Here is a 17500-nt window from a genome sequence, read left to right on the forward strand (position 1 = left end):
ATGAAAAACAAGCTGCTAGGTCTAGGATGTTGAAGACAAACCCCTATATGACGATATTCCGATTTGACAGGACACTCAACATAACATACATTTGAAGTTCCATGCAGAAACATATTGGGAGGGCTATTCATTCTGCATCCACACACGCAACTGTTCATGCTTCTGGTGTAGCAGGTAAAATGACTGCACTGAAGGTAGGTTTACGTAGTTACGCTGCATCCTGGACAGTTTAGTACCTATGTAAGTGTAAAGGCTAGGGTCTAGGTTCATTTGGGATACAGGGACAGGCATGTCAACATCCAAATAGACTGACCACAAACATAACACACCAACAACACAATCCTTTGACCATTTCAGTGGACACACAGAGCACCACCAGAGCTGAAAGAAACATATGAAAATTATTGTTTTAATTGCTGAATGGTTTGTGTGACTAACAAATGGAACAGCTGACAACCCATTAGGATAATATGTAGGCCTATTGGTATTGTCTGTCTATGACTGGTCGCATTCACCCCATCCATCCCCTCCTGACTCACATTCACAATTCATAACTAGTGGCTCTGTCAGTGTGTTGTTGTCCAGCTGAAGCATTTTCACACAAACAATGTTTTGAAGCTTGACTGCTGGACAGTCAACTTTTTGTTATTAGGCAATTATTCAATTTACTGTCATTGCTTACTGTATTATTACTGTATTATAAAGTCATGTTGAGTGTGGGACATATACTGTAAACAGTACACACTCTTTCTATCACTGCTTCATCCAGAGTTCAGCAGCAGCTGGTAAGTTACCTCACAAATGAAACAACTTTATGTATTGTTATGTCAAAATGTCAAATATTATGAATAATGAATTATTATGTTGAGGGATAAGCTTCATTTTATATCAGATCACAGGTTTGATACTATTTTTGATGAGTTTAAAATAACAAAATTGCTCAGCTGACCTATATAACCTATTCAAGTTGTATTGTATGCTTATTAGTTGGGAGTCAGAAACTTTTTATGAGACCAGCAGCTTCTTCAGTCCCCACAGTAGCCAACTTTTAGACCAATAATAGGCAAATAGAGAATACTTGCCTTCACGCTAGCCAGCTAGCAAGCTAGCTGACTGGCATGTAAAACTTTACTTTTAAAAGCTTATCGTGGTTAAGCTAAGCATTTGAGAAAAACAAATGCTGTGAGAATACTGGCTTCTCTATCAATTTTAGTTATTGTGGTATAGCTGAAGAAAGACGAAGAAGATCCGAGGTCCCTAGCTATAATACCATACTCTTCCTCATCATCCTCCTCCTCACAGTCACCATCATCATCCTCTGAAGCACAAGGCACTTCAGCTTTAGGAAATAAAAGAGGAAGGACAGACCATGCTGCAAACCCGCGACGAACCATGGCGAGCGCGACTTGAATGATACAAAATTGTACTAAAATGTGTTCCCTTACCTCCAACCCGGTACATGTTCGCTGCCATGACTGCCCCGGGTCCTGGCGTCTCCAGGTAGGGGTATCTCTCGCCGCCGTCGCTGTGTTACCACTGCCGCCGCTGTGTGTTGGAAAATGGTGGATTGATCAATACGAAGCGGACTAGCCAAGGGATCTTAAAGAGACAGTACGCATATTTTTTCTACACCTACTTTTGTGGGCACAATGTTTGAATTGAGGCGGCCTTGGGTAACCCGCGTAAAATTTGGATACAGTTCGCAACAAAGCGGTTTCCCCTAGAAGTCGGCGCACGAGCGAGGAGTGGGACAAGGCAGCGGAAGGGGGAGGGGGGCACTATTCATCCAGCATCACTGCGCTCTCTCCCTACCCCGCCTCCCTCACACCACACAAAGCTGTTACAGGGGATGGAAATGTAGAAATACCCAACTGTTGCTGTCGGATTGAACTCTCAAATGCTAAACCTCCTGTAATTCAAACTTGATAGTGGTGTGTCCCTTGACCTATTATTTTCCTTGCCTGTCTACACATCCAAAACAACAACAGGCCTACAACAGACAGACAGAGTGGTTGAGAGAGGTTGAGAGAAGTTGATGAAATGTGTCAGAAAATCTGTTACTTTATGCTGTAATTAAATAAAGAAAAGAATACTATGTTTAACATGAGTATTCCCTGTTGTTTTGTTTTGTAGAATACTAGATACAGCAGAATATGCTTTACAATGAGCAGCAGCTCAATCCCTGACTTTGTACAGCAGCTACTTGCAATGATACTGCAGTATATGCAAGGCGTGTTTCTCACCCATCAAACTACCTCACTTTACCATTACTGTACTGAAGCCTGCAAATAACCTCAACCTCCTCTAAAGCACTGTGGCCTGTACGGCTCATGGCAAGAGGATGGTTTCTCTAAGACTGTCTATCCTAAGATATCCTGAGAGAGTTTTATCCATTGCAGGGGGTCTAGTCTCCCTCAGAGGGAGCTCTGCTTCTTCCGATGGTGTACTGTGTTTGATTAGGTGGTTTTTCATTGTAAATGTAGCCAAGGCGGAATGCTGTGGCGTACATCTGATCTATACCATATGGAAACCTCAATTACTGGGCCAAGCGTACAGGGACCACAATCTGCAGTCATGTGATCTAAGTAAGCCAATCATGCGTCTTTAGCAATACATCTATGGTCTTTACCTAATTCACTCCAAGTGTGCTGAGGTATACTATTGTCTCCCTGCTTGCTTGCGTTCTGGTCTCAAGACCAAGTGGCAAGATTATGTGTGTGTGTGTGTGTGTGTGTGTGTGTGTGTGCGTGCGTGTGTTTGCGTGTGTGTGTGTGTGTGTCCAGTACTGCTGTCTTCAGTCAGTAAGAATTATTCGACAGTATCCTCCCAGTATCCTCCCTATCCCAACCTACATTAATCAACAAATAACTAAACTGAGCCAATACCAAGTATGCTCTCAATTTGAGCAAATAAAAGTATGCACCAACCTTTCCCTCTTTTGGGGAGCTGTGAGTGCCTGCATTATGACTTGTTTGTCTGCTTGGCTGCTCGTTGCTGCGCAGATGTGCTCTGTATTCGCTGGTTTTTATGCCAGATGTTTCAGCTGTCAAGCCACTGTACAGTTGCAGGTGTTCTCCCTAATGAGCCTCAATCAGTGGGGTTTGATTGGCCCAGACACTGTCTGTTCAGGAACTCCCCTGGCTGCGGCTGCACTGTGACTGCAGTGTGTAACCTATGATTGCCTCTCCCTGTACATCCCCCTTTCAGTGATACAACAGACAAGACAGACATTGAAACAGCAGAGATCAATTTAAGCTTGTTTCCATTCCAAGTGTCTGATTATGTTTCCTCCATTTTTCTTACCAGGAGTTTTAATTACATCCAGCCACCGTAAACGGAGATATTGGAATAAAGGGACTATTGTTACACCATCATTCATCCCTGTCACAGTGAGTATGTATGAGGGGCGGGGTTCAAACCTGGGTATCCCACGTGGAAGACATTACTGTCTTTCATCTCTGCAAAAGGGAACATGTTCTCAGTCAACTTACCTGGTAAAATAAGGGATAAATAAATTAGGCCAAGAGAACATCCTCAAGGGTGACACTTGAGTCTCATCACAAGAGTGTGATCACATACCTCATCACGAGAGCGTGATTCCGAATATATTATATAAAATAAGTTATATTACATAGTTATTACCTTATAGCTAGATTCCATTCACTAAGCACAATGTACTGGTATGTGAGTACATGTATCTGACAGCAGGGGGCACTATTGTATTGCTTTTAACTAGGCCAGTGGCATGGAACAGTCATGCCCAATGGTTACAATGCATGCCTGCCATAGCCTACATCAAATTATGTACGCTCCCAATTCTAACAACCACATTGTACAGGCTTGAATATGTATGGGGCTTTGGTGTAGAAAGGGTTATGCTTCATCAAAGAAATCCACAAACCATTCATTGCAGTGGAGGCTGGTGGAGGTAGAAATCGGAGGACGGGGTCATTGTAATGTGTTTGATACCATTCCTAATTCCGTTCCATGCATTACAATGAGCCCGTCCTCCGATTTCTACCTCCAACAGCCTTCCCTGATTCATTGAATATGTATGCTACTGAGTGTCAGATTTCCATGATGCTCCTATTGTACTATACCTGTAGTCACCAGCAGAGGTCCGAACGACACAACCTTTGCTATTGTCCTCACATGCTCCCATCAGTGCAAGGCAGTCAGATTGTAAAACGAGGCAGCCATCCCTGATGGCGGAAACGACACTTCACTAATTGATTTATTATGCCTCGTGAGTCACACGCTCAGTGACGATTAGTCTCAGAGCTAACCGACAGGACTGTTGCTCCCAGACCCCACACACTGACATCATCTTATTTGTGCTACTGCGCTGAGGTTTTATTTCCACCACAATCATTTCCCCGTTCCTGTTTTCAAGAGTGTTCTTTGAGATTACGAGGAGATGAAAAGAAATAGAAAGAGAGTGAGAGAGATTGTGTGTGTGTGTGTGTGTGTGTGTGTGTGTGTGTGTGTGTGTGTGTGTGTGTGTGTGTGTGTGTGTGTGTGTGTGTGCGTGCGTGCGTGCGTGCGTGCGTGTTTGTGCGCGCATGTGTATGGTGAGTAATGGCAGTTTGGGTGTGGAGGCCAGATAAGTGAAGTAGCTTCTATGAAGGAGAGTGGTCCAAAAAACCCTGGAATAGACTACTGTCTAGGCTGATGAAATGTGAAAACAGCTTTCAATTCATTTTTAAAAAATGGTGGTCACTGATACTTGTTGACCCTGCGGACCAACATGAAACACATATAGACACTGGGTGTGGACTGAGAGACTGAGAGAGGGATGCAGTCAGACGGTGAAATGTCTGGCAAAAGGAAAATGCCCCTCCAGCTGCCCGCGCAGCCAAGGCACAGTGTCTCCATCTGCCCCACCCAACAGGGGAATTATGTCTCTGGTGCCCACCCTCACAGGAAGAACGTGTGCCAAGAAAGAGCAGGCCGGCGCACACGTTGAGTTTGAGGGACAGCTGTTTAACCCTCTCAGCACCACCCAGTCTTCAGAGAGAAACCCTGACAGTTAGCGGTGTGTGGCTGTGTACAGAAAACCGCAAAGTTGGAACCATGAAGAAGTTATCAGTGGATAGCTTGTGGAATGGCAACTGTCATCATATAGAATTTCTCAGTTCTACATGCCGGTCCTTTTATTGCCTATAACCACACTGCCAGCCATGCAAAACTAAAATACTTCAAAAGACCATATGTTTTGGAGAACCTTTTCTGTCGCTTCTAAAAGTATATCATCTGGTTACACACACACACACACACGCACGCACGCACGCACGCACGCACACAGTCTATTCTATTGCTTTTGTACTGCATTACTATGACTCAGCTTTTTAGATGCAACATGAAGGGATGCTGGGAGGCAAGTGGACTAGGTGTACTGTACTCTACCCCAGGGGGGACTGGAGGAGAGCAGCTATTATCCATGTAGGGAACAGGGGGTAAACTCATATAAACTCCAGGGGTGTCCTGGCTGTAAAGGCCTCTTCCAGCCTTGAACAACAGGCTAGGAGCTATTAGCACCTCTGAGGGACAAGAAGGCTTTGTTTCCCCCTCCACAACCCATGTTGAAAGGGTCTATTTATACAACAAGAGCTGAACACAGTGTGCGCAAGTTTCCTTACGTAAAGTCAGTGGATCAGTACTGTGAAAATACTGAATGTGACTCATCAGTTTACTTTGACCCAAACAGTAGAGGCAATATTTTGAAAAACCGGATTTCATGTTGTTGAAACAAACCAGCCTTTTGTTTAATTCTGTGCGTTCCAGATAACTTTCCAGAGTGTTCATCCTTTTTTCTATTAGAATAAGTCTGGATTCTCAAGGGCCAAGTGGGCGAGACAAGACCTCTTCACTGCAGCAGATATTGTTCCTGGACAAATTTAGACTGTGTGTTCCGGTCAGAGATGGAGGACAAGTAACACAGTACAGACATTGAGACATCTTCTCTCATGGGCGGTGCTGGCTATGCTTGCTAACGCCTTTTTATCTCCCTTGAATCCTAAAGCTCCATATCTCCCTGAATCTTCAGGACATGTTATATAAGTGTGTGTGTGTGTGTGTGTGTGTGTGTGTGTGTGTGTGTGTGTGTGTGTGTGTGTGTGTGTCATCATATATCACATCATTTAGGACTTTGTGATCAAATATTACATAATTTAGGACTTTACCATGTCAACAGCATTCCACATGCAAAGTATAGGATTGACATGATGATGGATTAGTTGTCTGAAGGTTTGAGTGAGTTGTAGATAGGAGGGGCTCACTCAGCAGAATCCCTACCCACACTTCCGCTGATTCAGACAAAGCTATCACAGCAATTGATCACCAAGCAGTTAAACAAAAAAACACCAAGATACTAAAAACAGCCACAGTAAGCTAAGCAGTTTCATACATAGTGAACATCAGCCAACACGAAGGCACAAGGAACACTCCTGTTGCTAAGACATTCTCCCTCCAGTGTGCCACCCGTAGACAAAACCTGATGTGTAAATCCAATGAGGATAGAATATGTTTGATTTACAAGAGTTCGTTTAGTCAAATGAAACTGCACTGTGCTATGTTGGGTTTATTCAACTAAATTCAGTCAGATGAACATGAGTAGGCTACATTAAGTAAAGCTGAATTAACCATTTTATTCCTAATTTACCCAACTCAGTTGTGTGAAATCCGTTGCCAAAACTTGTATGAGTAAATGCAATAAAAGTCATTTTTGGAAGTGGAAAAAAAAAGTAAGTGTAACTCCCCCACCACCCTAAAACATGCTGTATCTCCGAGCAGGCAACTCCCTGTAAAAGATGATACTGTATCGTCATATTGTGGGAGGTAAGAGATTATAGGACATGTGATATACTGTATAGAGAGATATAGCCTCAAAGCCTCCCACTGCAGCCGCCACCCACCCCACCCCTCCCTTCCTCCCTCCCACCACTTTGATTTTTCATGTGTGCCACACCCCTGGTGTACCTCTGGAGACAGCATGTGCTTTCCTCCGTCCGCTTTGTAAACAAACAGACACAGAAGAAAATGAAATGGCAGATTTGTAAACACACGGCCTAAAGATAGCCTGTTCAGATAAGACAAGGGAGAGTTGAGAGAGAAAGAGAGAGAGAGAGAGAGAGAGAGAGAGAGAGCAAAGGGAACTCCCCGGGGGGAGCCCTAAGGATGTCCGTGCTGAGTGAAACAACATCCCCACATCACTGAAAATGACATTCTGTGGAATCTGAGACACACACACAGCCATCTGTGGTCTGGCGCCTGGGTAGTGGGGAGTGAAGGCTGGGGTTGGGGCTTGGTTTTAGGCTAGAGCTCGGGCCGAGGCTGAGGTGGTGGGACTGGAGCTGGGGCTGGGGCTGGGGCTGGGGCTGGGGCTGGGGCTGGGGCTGGGGCTGGGGCTGGGGCTGCAGCTGGGGCTGGGGCTGCAGCTGGGGCTGGGGCTGGGGCTGGGGCTGGGGCTGGGGCTGGGGCTGGGCCTGGGCCTGGGCCTGGGCCTGATGCTGGGCCTGATGCTGGGGCTGGGGCTGGGGCTGGGGCTGGGGCTGGGGTTTAGGTAAGAGTTTGGGGCTGAGGCTGACGTGGTAGGGCTTGAGCTGGAGCTGGAGCTGGTGCTGGGGTTTAGGCTAGAGCTTGGGGCAGAGGCTGAGGTGGTTGGGAAAGGGCTGGAGCTGGGGCCAAGGCTGAGGTGGAGCATATGGCTGTTCATTGCTATTGTCTAGTACTGCACTGCTTGGAAGTGTCCTTTGGATGACAAAACACAGAGAAGAGTGAGGAGATAAAGCCAGCCCACCCCTCCCCCTGGTCTTATCCATACCTGGTCCCCTCCATCACACACTGAACACTCAGGCCCTGAAGGCCTGATAAGACTGTAGAGTAGAGATATAGTTGTGTCTGCCTCTCTCTCTGGCCTGTCAGCTTATCTGACTCCTCTCCAAGAGAGTATGGTCAAATCTGTTCTTAGCACAGTTAAACTGTAAACATGAGAAAGAAAAACACCTCTTAAACATATAGCCAGTCATTAAAGGAAAAGTTAATGTTAAATCTCAAAGATTAATCCAGTCTTCTCTTCTCACATACCAAAACTCATGGTACTCACATACCAAACTCAGGCATGCATGCATACTGTACACACACACACACACACACACACACACACACACACACACACACACACACACACACACACACCGCTCATTTTCTTAAATTCCACAGCTGCTTGTGGCTTCTTCTGAGGCATGTGCATGTATTTTAATGGTGCCCAAACTCCCACTCTGACGTAAATCATTGGGTAGCCTCTTGCTTGTGTCCACTGGACTGAGGAGGGAGGCAGCGTGTGGTGGGCTGGGGTGGGGAGGCAGGCAGTGTGTGGTGGGCTGGGGTGGGGTGTTCTGTGAGGGAATGCCGTGAGGAGTGTGTCACATGGCTCACGTGGCTCTAATGGCATTTGCGTCTGTGAGAATAGAGGGATGTGTGTGTCCGTGTATGCGTGTGTGTGTGTCTGTCTGTGTGTGTGTGTGTGTGTGGGGGGGGGGGGGGGGGCGGGCGGTAGAGTAGAGACGGAAGGAAGTAGTAGAGACAGAGAGACTGGACTGTCATTGGGGCTAAGGGAACTTGGCACCTGTTTACCCTTGAGCCTTATGGATTAGCAGCATGGCTGATGGCTGGGGAAGGGGGGAGGAGGAATAGGGGGGGTCTGGAACAGGTGTGCACTGTAGAAACATGCACCCCTGGTTCACACACCCCTGCTGTGTCTGTCTGTCTGTCTCTCCCTATGGAGTGGCTGATCTAGGCCTGCTGGAGCGGCAGACTGGTCTGAAGTCTGAACCAGGCATCAGATCAGAGAGATGCTAATGTCCAGTGACCTGGATCTGTCCTGCCAGCCACTCCAGTCCCCCTGACCACACAGCACCAAGGCTCACTAAGCCCTTCACAATATCCTCTCACTCTTTCTTTCCACTGTCTCGCCATCCCCCACTTCTCTTCTGTCCTCTTTTCTAACCTCCCCCCCGCCATCACACACACACACACACACACACACACACACACACACACACACACACATACACACACATACACACACACACACACACACACACACACACTCACACACACTCACACACACACACACACACACACACACACACACACACACACACACACACACACCTCCCCCTCCTCCATCTCTGCCGAGCCAGATTCTGCACTGCAGCTGCAACACTAACCTGCAACCACAGCAAACTGCTGGAGGTGAACGTTAATGAAGTCATGTCCTCTTTGGCACAGACAGTCACCCGTGAGGCAGTTCTCTCCGTCCTGGGTTCCCTGAGAGAGGCATGCTCAGTGACATTCACGTCAGCAGGCACAGGCAGCGCGGCGGTTGGAACAGGAACACTTTTGAAAACAGTGCGCTCAGAGAGATAAGATGAACGGGTCACACAGGCGCGCTGGTGCTAATCGGCTGGGAAACTCACAGCGCTCTGGGAAATAGCTGGAGAATGTGTGGCCGTTCCTGGGCTGGGACCTGCAGAGTGTCACTGCAGGATCCGGAAGGTGAAGGACAGCACCAATGTGTGAATGGGTGACCTAATAGTCACGTACTTTGGAAAGAAATGTGTGTTTCTTCTCTGGTGTAACTCATAAAGTCAACATATAGGGAGGGGAGAGGATGTGACAGTATCTGACCTAGTCTTAGACCCATAGACTTATAAATTAGATCTCCTCCATCATGCCAATAATATGACCATGAAATATATATTTTGCCCTATCTGAACACAAAAGTTAAATACTCCATCTCTCAGAGTGTAGTAGTTCATGCCAGATAATGGCACGGTCAGACTGATCCAGATCAACAGCCAACTTTCAATGTCTGTCCTGCCCCGAGAAATTCCTATTCATGGCTAGTGAAAGGGCGCATTGTACTTCAACCAAACACTGTCTACTCGCGTGGTGGAAAAAGGAAAGAAGTGGGAGTGCGGAGTGCGGAGTGCCCCTGCAGACATCAGTGACCAAGACACTCCCGCCCGACTGGTGACTGACCGCAGGCTCGGCCAAAGAGAAAGTGAGGACGGGCATCGGGACGAGGGAGGGGCTATGCAAATGATGAGCGGTGTTCTGAAAGAGATGCTCTCAGCTTCTGTGTGAACGGAGCACTTGCGCCTGAACGCGATAGGAAGAACGTGGAGAGAACTGTATTTGTAAACAGAACCACTTTCGTCGATAATAACATTGCAACATGGCTTCGAAGTGTCCCAAGTGTGACAAGACGGTGTATTTTGGTAAGTTGTCCCGTTGACTCTCTTGTATCTAATTTGTGCACATGGTGGTTCAGTTTTTATTAGCAAAATGATACGGGATGCTAGGATTACAAAGTACTGTTGTTCAGTCACAGTTTTGGACGCTTTGTTGTACTTCACACAAATTCCAAATGGTAGAAAATTCACATAGAAATGCGAATAGCAAACCACGAAATTTTGGGTTGTAAGCACATGTTTTCAGTGTTTACAAAACTGTCAAGGAGTATGTCCAGCTTACTGACCTACAGTAGCTAGCCGCTTTTGCTATGAGAGCCATTCATTGTGTTATTTGACAAGTTGTGAGGAACTGGATTTATAAATGCTCTCAATATACTTATTCTGACCATTCTAGGCTAAGGACTTCAGTCACGTGGATAACATTCCTAGGATAAGTGTTAAACACTATGGATCAATAGTTAGAGGACCAATACCTAACGGTGTAAATAAAGTACATAGTATCGATTTAGGATAACAAAACCTCAGCAAAACAAAACCGCTGAGATATCGATTCAATCAATGTCAAACATTTTTTATTTAATGCATTATCTCTCCGACCTCAAATTTTGATTCATCGTATTTGACACTGAACTATAACATAGCAGAGATGGTAGTCTATTGTTCATTTGTTGTGCCTGGCATAATACAGTAGGGCAGTTGGCTTTGGAGGTGGCTGAGTGCTCTTGTTCAAAGTGTGATAATGGCATGCCATATGCTGAAAATGCCCACTCAGAGGGAAGCTCTGTTGCTCTTATAAAGCTGTGTCAGTGGGATGCAAATTATGCAAGTGTGTTCTGAACCATTTCGTCAGACAGCAAACAACGATGCAAAACATCCACTTTGGGTAAGGTGTTGAGCCTAGGTAGCTTAGATGACACTATTACCTTCCTTTTATTTTTGCAGCCAGTGTGAACCCAACCTAAAGCAATCACCTGATGTGTTTTGTGTTTTATTTGGAGCCTGGAACAAACACTATTTGTTCCTCACAGCTACACAGCCCTATACACCTCACTGCGCTTGAAGCTGTCATGGGGTCAAAATCAATTATGAGAATGGAAGGCACTTGTTATATAACTGCAAAGGCGGCGCGTACTGCAGCTGCTCTTCCTAGGGGCCACAGCGCTCCTTAGGTCACTTAACTGGAAAATGCTGCTCGCAAATAAGATTTAATATCTTCAAATACTGTTATACTCATCTGATTAGACTGCACCTTTTCTATTCTTAATACTTAGCAGTCGGTTTATGACTCACTGCTGCATGCTCATTTATTTATTCCTCTTTATGTAACTCTGAGATCCAGCCTGCTGAAGTTAGCCTCATTCTGAAGGGTGGGTGGAGTGTGCCTGGGGCAGGCCTGACTGTCGTGCAGTGACGCTGGGGTTAGGCTACTGGGAACAGTGATTGGTTTTGTCCACGTCAGACCCATAAAGAGGATGGGAGAGAAAGGGAATGAATGAGTGACTATAATGTTGCAGCTTTAGTAAATGGCTGATGAGACTGTGAAAGGCGACTATGATGAGGCTTGGGGCGAGGTCTGAGACTGCTCTTTGGCTCCGCCGCCCTCTGCTTGGAACATCCGAGTGATGTCACTCAGGAATTCCAGACTGCTACAAGTAGAAGGAGTGGAGTTGCTCCCTACACACATACCTCTGACACCTGACTCCCCCCCAAGCCGGAGGAAAGTAGTATCTGGTGGTGCTGATGTACTGCTGATCAAAGCAGGGCTGGAAGTTGACATGGCAGTTTAGCATACCAGGAGATAACAATGACCGCCTGCCTTGTGGAGAATGTCAAAATGATTTTAATTGGATTTTAAAAACAAATTGAGATGAGATTATGAGGTGTCACACGTTATCGGTACAGTAGTTATAGTGTCATTACGATAGCTTTCCTTGACGTAGTAACATAGTCATAAACACTTATTTGTGGAGAAAGAGTCTCAATGCTCAGTGTGGTTGGCGTGGCATATGGAGTAGTGAGGTGCAGGGCCCACCCTCTGTCTGTACCCAACCTGGTCCTCCAGCTGGCATTGCCCAATATTTGAATTAGTGGGTGTTTAACTCTACTTCTCTCTCTCTTTCTGGAGGGACCAGGCCTACAGTATGTAGTTAGTCAAAATCCAGTGGTGAGCCACTGTCTGAAATGGAAACTTTTGGCATCTAAGGAAATGTTTTATTAGGCTATTTTCCGTTCTTTATTGGGCAGTTGTTAGCAGATGCTGTAATTTTGTCGCCACTAAAACAAATGTTGACTGTAGTAGTGGAGAATAAAGCATCATTTGTTGATAGAAGAATTGTGCTTGTCAGAACTGTTCATCTCTTGTCAGAATCTCAGTTTATTTATTCATCAAAGGGGCATGATTTTGCTCATGATTCTCATGGATTTATTTTTAATGAAATCCAAATAAACCAAAAATAAAAGCTAAGTGTTGGCTTTTGAAGAATGCATGACCGCAGGGTTGTGTCTGTAGGACTTTGATCCCCAGAGTGTATGGCAACATATTTGTCAAGTTCCAGTGCTACAGTACAGAAATGTGAAACGATTTTGGCAATGCAGAGGGTACTATTGACTGACATGTGACTAGGACAGTGACCCAGAGGGAGTAGAGAAAGTGTGTGTGTGTGTGTGTGTGTGTGTGTGTGTGTGTGTGTGTGTGTGTGAGTGAGAGAGTGAAAGAGTGAGAGAGAGAGAGAGCACTTGAAAGCTCACTAAACTGAACTTGAACCTGAATTAAGTGGACCAATATTTGCAGCAGCAGCTCTTGTGCATGACATCTAAGTGAACAAACTCGGAAATGATGATGTGCTACTATGAGATGTTCATACTTTCTCCTACTCTCCTTTTCTTGTTTCCCCTTTTCTTTTTTCTTTTTTTATCTCCCTCCTTCACTTGGGTATAGCTAGCCCCAGGCCCTGAATTCCTCTCCTGTATTTAAGTAAGGGAGAGGAGGAGAGGGGGGAGTGGGGTGGCTTGCCTTTTATTTAAACGGAGACTCTCAAAGTGCCTCATGCATTATAATGAGTAACGACATCTCTATTCATACAAGGCTCTTTCTGTCTCTGTCTGCACACTAATTTGTCCTTTCAGTGGAGTTAGAATACCTAGGTCCTCTCAACCCTTCTCTGTCAAGAACACCCTATTTCCCACACACTCCCTGTATATCTTCTTCTAACTCACAAACATTCACACTACTACACACACACACACACATACACACACACACACACACATTTTAGTCTCTGGATGGTAGAGTACCTTGTTTTCCGCTTGGCTGCCCCAGTGGGCTGTTTGAATGTGCCTCGTCAGTTATGTAAGGTCGTTTCTTGAGTCGGTGCCTCCTGCTCTGTGGCATTGCATAACCTGTAAGACCCTGTGAAACTGGTCAATGAGGGCCCCTTTCTCTCTCTACCCCTTTCAGACACAATAATATGATCCTCGAATGGAGGTGACTTTTCCTCCTGCGGGGATTGAACACCTACGGCTCACTGTTGTGTCACGATATGATCCTTCAATAAAACTGACTGACTAGGCCTAGGCTATTTGGTTTTTGAAATCATCCGGCTGCGAAAGTTAGGCTAAATCATAGGCTGCATTATTTATATCATTATACATTGACTGAGAAGTGCTTTTTTGCCTCACACTAACTCACAAAGCAAATGTTTTTTCTTAGCCACCATCCCTAGCCAACACTGAACACTATCAACTTTGTGAGGCTGAACTAAAAGGCTCTGAGACCGAGTCCTTTTATTTTGAAATGAAAGCACCAAGCTCAATGACTCTGTGAGACGATGACGTGAATTTCAAATAGCGTTCTACAAATACGAGATAAGTTAATCTTATAGCAGCGACAATTTAACCTGAAATATATAGGCTAGGCTAAGGCTACCTTGTAGTGTGCCCTGTCATTAGCATTGATCTGTTTCCATTGTAGCATGCATACTACTACTCTGAATGTATGTCATGCATGCTAGTCCTATTTGTAGTCCCCCCTAGAACACAATGTCCTGGCTAGTTGCATATATGAGATAGAAGGGTGAGGGTAAGCAAGGGTGAGAGTGTGGCTAGGTTATTACGGTGCTTGGCTTGGGGCTCCTCTGACCAGAGCAGACAGGATGTCAGTTAACTACTGCTCATTTACGTCACCCAGAGAATTCACAAGGTCATTCTCTGTATTCGTGGAGGAGACAGAGAGAGAGAGAGACAGACAGAGAGAGAGAGACAGAGAGGAAACCTTGCCTTGACTGTGGCGACAGACGTCTTCAGAGCCAAGTTTTGCACTGGGGTTGCATCAGCTGGAGGGAGTTGGATCCAAACATGTGTGTCCCAGAGGCCTCTCCATCCATCCATCCATCCATCCTACCTCCCCGCCCTACAGGGACACATCACCAGGAGCATGGACTCTGAAAACCAATTGTAACACGCAGCACACCAACTAAAATTGTTTACTATATAGCCTAGCCTAATGTGATGTTATGGAATGTGGCTGGTCCTGTGACTGGTCAGTGTTAGGGTGGGGTAGAAGGCCACTGTTTTGCCATAGGACTGAATAGCCATTGTCTTTTAACCAAAGCAAAGGTCGTGTAGCCTTGAGGCTGTTTGTATAGTTTTAACTGTATTGAAAAGAGCAGAATGGAGAAAGAGGATGCAGTAGGAACGCAGGCTGCATGTTTTCCCTTCCTGCCGGAGGAGGTGGAAGGATGGTTGTGCCGTAATTGTTTGTGCCCCCTTTCTCTCTCTCTCTCTCTCTCTCTCTCTCTCTCTCTCTGTACTCTGTACATTCCATGTCATGTGTGGCCTCCTGCCCTGGCCTTTAGGCCTTCAGGAGTCAGGTGCATGGGAAGTGGGACTTGCCGTTAACACAGGGCTGTCAGAAAAACGCCAGCGTGGACTCAGCTGGCGTGTATGAGTGAGTGAAGGGGGACGGGGGCCAGGGCAGGAAGAGGAGGGAGGGGGGTGTTACAGTAGGGAGGAGGCTGAACAGATGGGTTCACATTACTGAAGGCTGAAGCAGAAATCAATCCAACCAACCGGAATGTGCAAATATTTACCTTAACGTTAATAACATCATACATGCAATGACATGCGAATGAATAGTTCAGTAGTTAGCCTATAGCTTGAGCTTTATACTTTTCCACAAAAATGTACACTCTTCAGCATAGAGCTGTGGCGTGTGTGTGTGTTTTAAACAGGTCCAACTCCATATGCCCGTGGGAAAAGAATGTAGGCTAGGATGGCGTGATTGATGAACAGCATAAAGTGACGATTTATGGCCATACAGCTATGAGATGAATGCATTTGACCATATTTGTTTATTGAATTATGTGTGTTCTCTTTATAGATACTGTAGGCTTATCTACTGACATCAAGAAACATGTCACGGACACATCATCCATTCTTCATGGATATCTCCTAATAGGTAGTTTTTGCAAGTAATGCTATCAGATATGAGAGCACAGGGCATACTGTTATGTACTGTTATGTCCGTCTGCTGAGTACATTGGACCCCCCCCCCCCACACACACACACACACACACACACTTTTTTTAAATCAAGTAATGTGATAAGAGATGCCCCCATACGAGATCTCAACACACACTCCCGGAGGACATTCCTGCAGTGTTGCATGCTGGGAGTTCAGCTGTGTAAATGTTGTTCCGGGCGGAGTGCTTATTTATCTGTCATGGCTTCTCAGATTTTGTTGAAGACGCAGAGAGCCAGTGAAAGCTCCTCCAATCACCTCCTCCTTCCTCCTGGCCTGTGGTGAGTGCGGGCCCTGGGCTACGTTGTTTGGGTGCCACCGCCGTCGTTACAGTTGGTAATTAAGGGGTGGTAATGAGGCCACTTGGAGAAATAGCCCCCATTAGAAGCCTCCCCTATAGACCCCTTTTTAAATTACATGTTCCTTGTTATTATTTCCCCTTCACTTAATGGCTGACTAATTACAGTGCCTGTGATTTACGCTGTTAGCCCGAGGCCTTCTCTCATGCTGTAGCTTTTCCCCCCTAAATAGAATAGCACTGTCCCAAAGACAAAAACACTCAGGGAAATGAATCTGCTGCCCTTCCGAATATGATCCCACGTAACAGTGCACCCCGTTCCCATTATTGAACAAACAAAACAGGTGATTCAATTATGGCAGATGTCTTCTGATGCCACGATCATTGCTGGCCGCATTGAAGCACTTACCTCGAGTCTGGGCTATCACATGGATAATCTTATATTTGCCTTGGCGTGTTTACAGAGAGCAGTATTTATTTGATATTCAACTGATGAATGTTCCTCCTTTTTTAATGCTGATTCTATTAGATTCTCTTATGACTCCAATCTTCTCCCTGGGAGCGAAGGTGGGGCCGTGAGTGATTGTCCTCAATGGTGGAACATCACAGCTGAGTCTGCCAAGCGTGCTGTGGCCCTCAGATGCACCTTGTAGCAGAGGTGATTTGGAATCACGCCCTCATGATGAGGTAGCCCTGCCCTAGACAAAGTGTTGCCCTTGGGGGCAGTAAATCTCAGCCATATCACAAACCATACTGACAGTACCCAGAGTAGCCCAGCCAAAGACCAAAGCGCTTACCTCAGGAGATCAAAACAGAGCTAAGCAGCTTACGTGCAGAACCGGTACGGTACCACTGTGTATCACTATGCCCATCGCTGTCTGACCCCTGACTGCCGGGACTCGGTCCTCTGTCCTCTCCCGAGGTCATCATCAATCAACAGACTGAGACAGGCTGACATTCAAACCACCGTATGTTAATAATTAAGAATCAGGTTAGGGTTAGGGTTAGGGTTAGGGTTAGCTAGTGTGTAGCCTCGATTGAAGATAAATATCTGGGAGATCTTTAGATTCGAGGTCCAGTTGAAAGAGGAGTAATCTCTCCAAGCCTATAGGCTAGGACTTTGACACATCCTCATCAGTGTTGACAGCATACAAACACACACATCCTGAGGATTTCCGTTGGAAACTGTGATTTGTTTGTTTGCACCAGTGTGTGCGTTTGCCCTCACCTCCTTACTATAACAAGGTGGGGCGGGTGATGGTGGTGCCCTTTCATTAGTGGGTCAAGATGTTCCTTGTCCTTTTCCCCTGTGGCGTGTGTGTGTGTGTGCGAGTGCATGTGTGTGAGATGTGCACGTGTGTGAGATGTGCCTGACTGTAGTTGGCCTGGTCCCTTCCTGACTGTGTGGGGTATATGGAAGGGTGA

The 17500-nt window shown here is 45.9% G+C and overlaps 2 protein-coding genes across 4 annotated transcripts in view; one reads left to right on the forward strand and one right to left on the reverse strand.

The window, feature by feature from the left end:
- mta1 (metastasis associated 1) overlaps positions 1-1547 on the reverse strand; it is a 21827-nt gene extending 20280 nt beyond the window's left edge. For all 3 annotated transcript variants that reach the window (XM_083684067.1, XM_083684068.1, XM_083684066.1), the window contains exon 1: positions 1446-1547. In XM_083684067.1, the coding sequence (XP_083540193.1) occupies positions 1446-1473 (28 nt within the window). In that variant the 5' untranslated portion in view covers positions 1474-1547. The remainder of the gene's footprint in view (positions 1-1445) is intronic.
- An 8623-nt stretch (positions 1548-10170) lies between these two features.
- The window catches only part of crip2 (cysteine-rich protein 2), a 14645-nt gene continuing 7315 nt past the window's right edge, over positions 10171-17500 (forward strand). Inside the window, exon 1 of the mRNA XM_083683244.1 lies at positions 10171-10283. Coding sequence (XP_083539370.1) covers positions 10241-10283 — 43 coding nt within the window. The 5' untranslated portion in view covers positions 10171-10240. The remainder of the gene's footprint in view (positions 10284-17500) is intronic.

Source organism: Argentina silus, assembly GCF_951799395.1.
Source record: "Argentina silus genome assembly, chromosome: 13".
NCBI classification, from domain to species: domain Eukaryota; kingdom Metazoa; phylum Chordata; class Actinopteri; order Argentiniformes; family Argentinidae; genus Argentina; species Argentina silus.